This window comes from Corylus avellana, chromosome ca1 (assembly GCF_901000735.1).
Source record: "Corylus avellana chromosome ca1, CavTom2PMs-1.0".
Lineage (NCBI taxonomy): Eukaryota > Viridiplantae > Streptophyta > Magnoliopsida > Fagales > Betulaceae > Corylus > Corylus avellana.
The window spans coordinates 32,291,047-32,300,212 of NC_081541.1; the positions used below are offsets into that span (position 1 = coordinate 32,291,047).

General features: G+C 34.7%; 2 protein-coding genes across 2 annotated transcripts; both read right to left on the reverse strand.

The window, feature by feature from the left end:
• Positions 1–3,611: 3,611 nt before the first annotated feature.
• On the reverse strand, positions 3,612–4,374 carry LOC132167579 (dirigent protein 23-like). Its single transcript, XM_059578589.1, has one exon. It carries the CDS (start codon positions 4,327–4,329, stop codon positions 3,745–3,747), a length of 585 nt encoding a protein of 194 aa, XP_059434572.1. The 5' UTR covers positions 4,330–4,374; the 3' UTR covers positions 3,612–3,744.
• A 1,745-nt stretch (positions 4,375–6,119) lies between these two features.
• LOC132174730 (dirigent protein 23-like) lies at positions 6,120–9,166 on the reverse strand. The gene is made up of 2 exons (XM_059586385.1): positions 8,709–9,166; positions 6,120–6,222 (listed from the first exon to the last, which is right to left on the reverse strand). The coding sequence occupies exons 1-2, from the start codon at positions 9,164–9,166 to the stop codon at positions 6,120–6,122; spliced, it is 561 nt and encodes a 186-aa protein (XP_059442368.1).

Here is a 9,166-nt window from a genome sequence, read left to right on the forward strand (position 1 = left end):
TTTTCAGCACCTTTGAACATAAAAAATGTAGAGTTCCATCTAGTGGGAACATTAAGATACAACAAACCCTTGAAATCAACTTGTTCTCTTTCAATACAAGCCTTAAACTTGTCAAATCTTGTAGGTGAAGACTTCACATACTTCATCGCACTTCTAATTCTCACAATGGAGTCATCAACCTCTTTCAAACCATTAGTCACAATAAGATTTAGTATGTGTGTACAACACCTGATATGCATAAACTGACTCTCTAATATGACGCCCTCCTTATTACTAGTTCTCTTCTTTACAAAATCCAAAGCAGCATCATTGGTAGTAGCATTATCAACTGTGATAGTGAAAATGTTACGAATACCCCACTCAAGCATACACGACAAAATCTTATCTCCAATGGTATTAACTTTGTGATTAGGAATTAAACAAAAGTTTAAAATTCTTTTGTGTAAGTTTCAATCACTATCAACAAAATGAGAGGTGATTACCATATAATTAAGGTTTTGAACCGAAGTCCATGTATCAGTGGTAAGACAAACCCGAACCCCAGTTGTCATAAATAGGGCTATTAAGAGAGCAAGCCGCTCGCAAGCGAGCTCGGGCTCGGCTCGCATAAGCTCGGTTCGTGCTTGATTCGAATATTAAATGAAACGTTTCGTGAACACGAATCCTAGCTCAAATATTAAACGAAGCTAGCTTTGCTCGACTTGGCCAAACTCGTGAGCAGCTCATATAAGCCTCGAATTGGTAGTTATTCACATAATTCCTCATATTAATATTAAAAATTGATGATCATTTTTTATTATAAAATGATGCATATCCTCTCTTTTCAAAACTAGGTGCCTTACTGTATTGACTCGGGCTCCATACTCCTCTAGCCAAATTAAGTAAATGCTCATATGCAAGCTGGCTTCTTGAGCTGTTTAAGAGTACCTTGAAGTTTAAATTTATAATAAAAAAATAAATTAAATAAATTAAATAAAATATAAGAGCCAGCTTGTGAACTGGCTCGGCTCGGCTCGGCTTGACTTATTATGAGCTCGAGCTTGAGCTCAATTTTTTGGCTCGTTCATAAGCTCGGCTCAAGCTCAAGCTCGAGTAAAATTTAAACAAGTCGAGCCCAAACAAGGGAAGCTCGCTCAAGCTCGGCTTGTTTACACCCCTAGTCATAAACATTGCCCTCAACTTTTCATTCTCAGACAAGAAGAACTTAACACAATCCTTCATCACAGTATAACGAGAATGAATTGAAAACCTAGGCCCAACTATATTCATGAAATCCCGAAACCCTTCACCTTCCATAAACCTAAATGGCAACTTATCCTTAATTATCATTTTAGCAATTGCTTCCCTTATTTTCGCAGCATTGTATTTAGTAATCACCAAATTACCAACAGATCCTTCTCCCATTGCCATTTGGCCTTTCCTCTTACCTTCAAACTTAAAATCTTTATCAAACCTACCGGGATATTTTTGCAACTATTTCTCAAATGCCCAAGCATGGCATTTGTACCATGCTTTCTAGTGTGACAACTAAACAATTTGTTACAATACTTGCATTGTGATTTAGGATCCTTAGGATCACCCCTCCTAACTTGGTAAAATGTTCCCAAACCATTGATGTTTGCTCAAATTTTATAGGTTTTGGTGGGAGAGCTGAATTAGGGTTATGAATAGATGACACAGAACTAGAACCAACAGCACTACTTGAATGACCATCCATGAGTCTACAATAAGTGGGAAAAAAAAAAAAAAATCAATACTGCATAATATTAGCATTTTTCAACATGAAATCAGTACTGCATAATCAAATCATTAGCATCGCATTTTTCAACATGAAATGAGAATTAGTATTGCATAATCAATCGGCATACAGTAAAGGCGAAACTAAATAATCAATCACCATACAAAAAATCCAACCCAACATAATCAGACCAAAAGGCACAAACTAAAATTCTTTACCTGAGGCCGAGGGGTGAGAGAATCAGCTTGATTCGGTACTTCAACAAAAACCTTAACAAGAAGCAAAACTGAAATCACTACTTCAACAAAAAATCGAACCCAACATAATCATACCATAAATTATTAACAACTAACAAGAATCCTCAACAAAAAGTTGCTTATCAAAATAAAACCCTAACAAGAAAATCAAACCTTAATAGCAATAGTGAGAGAGGAGCCGCGACAGAGAGATGAGCGGCGAGAGAAAGAGGAGCGGAGACGAGCCGTGAGGATTGAGGAGAGAGGAGAGGTGACGGTGAGAGAGACTTCGACAGTGAGAGTCGACGGTGAGAGGCGACGGTGAGAGAGATGAGAGGCGAGAGTGAGATGAGAGATCGAGAGGTGCGGTGCAGTTGCGTTGAGTGCTGGGTGAATGGCCGAATGGGTCTCCAGGGTTTTCAACTTTTTTGTGTTTTAGGTTAAGTGTGGGTAGGAGCGGGTCGGGGCGGGTACCCGCATAGGAAAAATTAGTAAACCCGAAACCCGCCCCACCCCACACGGGTTGGATATTCCCAACCCAAACCCACAAAAATAAACACTAAACCCGCACGGGGCGGGGCGAGTCTGCGGGTTGGGAGGGTTTTTGCCCGGCCCTATTTAGTGGTAGAAGGCCTTGTCTAGTGATGGTCAATCACTTAACTTTTACAACAAAGTGATGATAACACGAATTTCACTTTTACAAATTAGAATGAGTGGTAGGCAAAATCATGTCATAGTTTGTCCTCAAAATTGCCCACAAGAACCATTCTTTAAAGGGTTGGGATTGATTGATTTCCCATAAAACCTTTTGAAAAAGAGGAGCTTTAGGCCTATTCTTCTTTAGCTTCAAATCAAGCTTGGACTTGATGCAGAGCTTTTTTGGTAGTAGGATGGTATGGATTATCAAGCTGGTGTAAAAAACAAAGAGAGCCTAACTCAAGATTGATTGGTATAGTTAAAATTTCTTTGTAATTCTCTATGGATGTCATGTAATTTGCGGTTAACAATTCTATTATTATGAGAAGGACAGTAAAACCTAAATCCTTTGGAGTTTACTGCGTAGCCAATAAAATGACCATTGGTTGTCCTTGGGTCTAATTTATCTAGTTTTGAATTATAAATCCTCACTTCAGCAGGACAACCCCATATATGTAAGTGATTTAAACTTGGTTTTCATCCATTCCATAATTCAAAAAGTGTCTTAGCAACAACCTTGGATGGGACTCGGTTTAATACATACACAGTAGTTTTTAAGGCTTCATTCCATAAGAATAAAAGTAGCTGAAAATTATTAAACATGCTCCTAACCATGTCCATAAGTGTGCAATTTCTTCACATGTTTAGACAACCCAAAGGAAGGGCACCCAAACGTACACCGTGTCACTTGACGAGATCCTGATCCATATATCAGAATATACTAGAGATACTTCTAGTATATTCTTCTCGAGATAGCTCTCACATTTAGGAAGAGGTGATTGACTTTGTTTATAGTAATTTCCAGACGGTCAATATTAGTAGATAAAAACAAATACAAAATTATGCTCATAAATTATGTAATCAAATCCAATAGAAAACACATGTATCCCACTTATGCAACTCCACAACAAGCCCAACAAAGCAGCACCCAAAAAAAAAAAAAAGGTGAAAAAAAAGCACTATGCTCTACTGGAGAGACTCCATTGTTACAGCTCAAAAAAATTTTTTTTTAAAAAAAAAAAAAAGGTGGAAAATAAGCACTATGCTCTACTGGAGAGACTCCATTGTTACAGCTCAATAATGTATAGCCACAACATTGTACTCCACAATAGCGTCACCGCTTGTGAAATCAACAGAGTGTGTGTTTGCGATGGCAAATCCACGTGCCAATCGGAAAACACCAGTCCCGCCGATGATGGGCATCTCACGGACCTGCTGCAGAGCCGCATTTCTTCCCAAAATGGTAAGGCTGCTGGCGTTAAACTTCCCAGTAGTGAAAACAACGGTCATGGCTACAAGTAGACCCAGTTCTTGCTGGCAAGCCGACCCATAGAGCCCCTGTGCCCGACCCACGAGTCCAGAAGTGGGCTCGGGTCCTTCCGTCAGTGGGTCATCAAAAATGAAAACACCTCCAAAAAAGGTGGGCGATTTGTCGGTGTTTGGTGCTTGGGCTACTTGCACTGCACTCGGCTGTTTCCCCGATAGCGTGTCATGGAAGTAAAAATGGAGGCGGGAGACCGTCTGTTTGGAGGTTTGGAGGTTTTGGAGCCATTCGTCAACTTCTTTGGGCTCTGCAACGGTGCTCTGCAGTACCAATTGAATCGCCATGGCTGTTGAGACAAGCAGTAGAATTAATGGAGCTGCCTTTGCCATTCCCATTCCCTCTCTCACTCACACATTAGAAGGTGGGAGGATCTTTATAGCGGACGAATTATGATCATCATTTTTGTCTATTTAGCTTTTGTTTTGGCAAATGTTATTATGGTGTTGGTGATGATCATTCATCAACTACCTTTTCGTAGAGATAGATGTGATTGCGTTAGCAGCCCGTGAAAAATGCAGATTGACAAGTGTGGAGATGGTGGAAAGAACAGTAAGATGTGCATGCATTATCATATTTCTTTTTGTTTTAATTTCCCTAATATTGAATACAAACACACACACACACATATATATATATATATATATATATGGGAAAATCCACTTTACCCCCTGAAGTTTCAGGAGTTTTTTAATTTGAACCCCAAAGTTTAAAAAGTGGCAATGTACCCCCCAATGTTTCAAAAATTTTCAATTTAAACATTCCGTTACAATTTCCGTTAAATTGGACGGAAATTTTTTTTAAAAAAGCCTGAGGGTAATTATGTAATTTTAGAGATTTCCATCAAATTTAACGGAAATTATTAACGGAATGTTTAAATTGAAAATTTTTGAAATTTGGGGATACGTTGTGCTTTTAACTTTTAATTAATAACTTCACAACTTCAGCTTCAGATTTTACACGTCTCTATATCTTTCTCTATATATATATATATATATATATTTTTTTTTTTTCTTTCTTTCTTTCTTCTGTCTCTGTTTCTTTGTAAGAAAGAACATTGATCAAAAGCTTAATTATTAAATTAACATTTTTACAATTTTTTTGTAATTTTTTTTTTAATTAAAATGGAAAATGAATGACGAAAACAAAGTTCTAATTCAGAACTTTTGTTTTGATATTACGTTAAATTACCACTTATTTTAAAAGTTTAAATTGATAAAAATGATTGAATTTAATTATTTAATAATAGTTTAACCAAATACAACTTAAAAGAATAGAACAACTATGCTTGATAGTCTTTATTGGGGGATAAAATAATTAGGGAAAAGTATGTATACCATGCTTAAACTATCACACAATTTGCAATGTCTCTCAGAAATAAAGATTGCATCGATGTCCTCTCCAAACTACTGAAAATTTAAAAGAGCCTTAATGTTTCAATCTTTTGGTATGGCAAAACAACTTGTTTAACATCAAAAACTTTTCAGGAAGATGTAAATATAGCGCCATGACTCTTGCACATGGGGAGGGACACTCACTGTAAAAGAAATTTTGGTCATACGGATGAATGGCTGGATCCAATGGATGAAGGGTTTAGATTGTATCATGTTATTAAAATCTTAAAACTCTCTCATTCTAGTAGCCACCACCATCCTCATGACTGCTTCACCGCTAGTGGCCATAGGAGTGGTTTGGTCACCCTTAATTGGCCTTTGAAAATAAGTTTGGAGTTGTAGGCTAGGAAGAGTCGGAAGTAACAAACTTGGAGTCGAGCATGCGGAGATTGAAGGCATAGATATATTTCATTTTTTCTTAGTTTGGTGTATCTTATTAATTGTGTATGTTGAGAAAACAAAATGGTAAGATTTTAATCCTCCCTCATAGAATTACCTTAATTAGATATGTAAAGCACCATGTCCCATGGTCTTGTCCATCAAAGCACAAACTATTTTGAATGTCTCATATTATTTTCCGAAAATCCGTAATTAGATCGAAAACACATGCAAAACAAGTTCGACAAAGCAAAGCAAAACAAAACATATTAGGAAACACATTTGGTGCAGAAATGAACTGCAAGCGCAATATTTTTATTATATGCCCCTCAGAAGAGACTCCATTATATTATTGCTTAGTAATGTATCGCTACAACACTGTACTTGAGAATACCGTTACTGGAGGTAACATTAAGAGAATGTGCCTTCGCGATCACAAATCCACGTGCCAATCGAAAATCTGTTGTAATTGTGTGTTACAGACACTTGTTTTCAACTCATTATTTTCTTTGACTTTAAGATTAAATTTCTTATTGACCGTTTGCAATCTCTTAAACTTTTTACCTTCTAATCATGAGTTTTAATGAGAGAAAAATCAGCTTTATAGTTTTGACGGTTGGGATTAATTCTCAGGTATTTTGACATTTTATTAACAAGTTTTACGTTTCTACCTTTGGGTCATTAACAAGTTTTATTCCTCCTAAAGTGTTTTGACCGCTTGGTCATAAATCCCAATAGATGACCGTTTGGAGCATAAATTACATTCATTGCTTTCAATGGATATTATTATGGATTCTTCCTGCTAAGCCAACTATTAGGGGTGTCAATATGATTACGGTTTGCAGTTATTGTCAATAACCACTAACCATAACCGCCTTAACGGTTAGTAGATTTCACTAACCGCAACCGTTAACCGCTAGGCTGTTAGCGGTTAGCTACTAACCACCGGTTAGCGGTTAGTGAAATAAGTAACCGCCCGCTAATCGCTTTTTCAAAATTGGGCTTTTTTTTTGAGGTTTTTTGGTTTTTTTTTGGGGTTTTTTTTTTTACTACTGTAGCATTTTTTACCCTTATTTGTTTTTTGTATTTTTAGTGTATTCTTAGGCCCAGTTGCTATAAAAAGAGCCCATATTGAAAAATAAAAAATATTTGACCCCAAATTTACATTTACTTGTACTTAATCATAACTGGTTAACTTTTTTTTTTTTTTTTTTTTTAAAAAACACACACACAACATATATATATATATATTCCAACACAACATATAAAAAAAGTTCAACACAACTGTCACAACATATAAAAAAAGTTTTTAATACAACATATAAAAAAAGTTCAAATAAAACATATGATATATATAATTATATGTATTATTTGTTATTATCTAATCATATGATTTAATGATCAATTCATCATGTGATATAATCATATCAATTATAGTGATAATATTACTAAAATTAGAATGATAATACATTAATACTTCAATTGTGTTTATAAGTAACACATTGTTTAATCCAATGTCAATTACTTAATTTGATATTATACGAATCACATTATTATTGTACATTAATAATATGATTCACTTGAATAAAGTATTTGAATTGTCATTAATGAATCATATGATTAAGTATTGATATTATACATTTATATTATTCATATGCATATATGTATAATTATAATTTATAACATATATAGACTTATAAGTTTATAACATTTATTGGAACTAAGTCTCTAGGTACTTAAGTGTTATATTAGTATGAATTGGTATACTTATGACTTATGCAATATTATATATGTATAATTTGTTATTATATAATCATATAAATTAGAATAATACATTTATACTTCAATTGTGATTATAAGTAACAAGTTATTGAATCTAATGCCAATTACTTAATTTGATATTATACGAATCACATTATCATTGTACATTAATAATATGATTAACTTGAATAAAGTATATGAATTGTCATTGAATCATATGATTAAGTATTGATCTTATACATTTATATTATTTATATGCATATATGTATAATTATAATTTATAACATATATAGATTTATAAGTTTATAACATACATTGGAACTAAGTCTCTAGATACTTAATCGTTGTATTAGTATGAATTGGTATACTTAGTTATGTCATATTATATATGTATAATTTGTTATTATGTAATCAAATGATTTAATGATTAATTGATCATGTGATATAATCATATAAATTATAGTGATAATATATTAATACTCAAATTATGATTTAATTATCTAATTTTTTTTTTTGTGATTTAATGATCAAGTGATTATGTTATATGTATAAATATTGTTATAATTATAATTATAAAAATATATTATATAAAAAGGTGATTAGCGGTTATGGTTAGTAAACCCAATAACCTCTAACCGCTAGGCGGTTATAGCGGTTAGGCGGTTGGCGGTTAATGCAGTTAAACTGTTAATGGTTATAGTAGTTAGCTGTTAACGGGCGGTTAGAAACTGCCCCCATTGACACCCCTACTAACTATCATGTCTATATATGACACACCACGAGTACTTGGGGATATATATATATATATATATTTATTTATTTATTTATTTATTTTTTTATGATATTGCTCTAAAAAATAATGAGATTATTTTCATAAAGGAAGATTAAAGGGTTGTTCTATTAATCTTCGTTCTTGAAAGTGCATCTTTAACGAAAATAGACGCTATAGTCTAATCTTGAGAGGTTGCGTGTCAAGAAATCCGATCGCACCGAGTTCTATACTCCGGGAGGCACGAATCAACCTTTAAGGACAACGCTCTTGTGTGATTATATAGCATTGTGAGATTTTTTCGTACTTTACTTTTCATCTCTTATAATTTATTTATTTTATTATTAATTTTCATATTGTAATTATTTTATATCAATGAGAATTTGTGCACCATTCAAATTTATTTCCAACAAAAACACCAGTCCCACCAATGATTGGCATCTCACTTGGCGGATGCAGAGCAGAATTTGTGCCCAAAATGGTGAGGCTGCTGCCATTGAACTTCCCAGTTGTGAAAACAAAGTTGATGGCCAGAAGTAGAGCAAGTTCTTGCTGGTCAGCTGACCCATAGAGCCCCTGAGCTCTACCCACGGGCCTGGAAGTGGGCTCAGGGCTTTCTGTTAGTGGGTCATCAAAAATAAAAACTAATCCAAAGAAGGTGAGTGATTTCTTGGTGGTTGACGCTTGGGCTACTTGTACTGCACTTATGTTTTTCCCCGATAGTGTGTCGTGAAGGTAAAAATGGAGGCGGGTCACCTTGTGTTTGGCATAATGGAGGTTTTGGAACCATTCATCATCATCTTCAACGATGCTGTGCACCAATGGCATGGCCATGGCTAGTGAGAAGAGCAGAAGTACAGCTAGCTTTGCCAT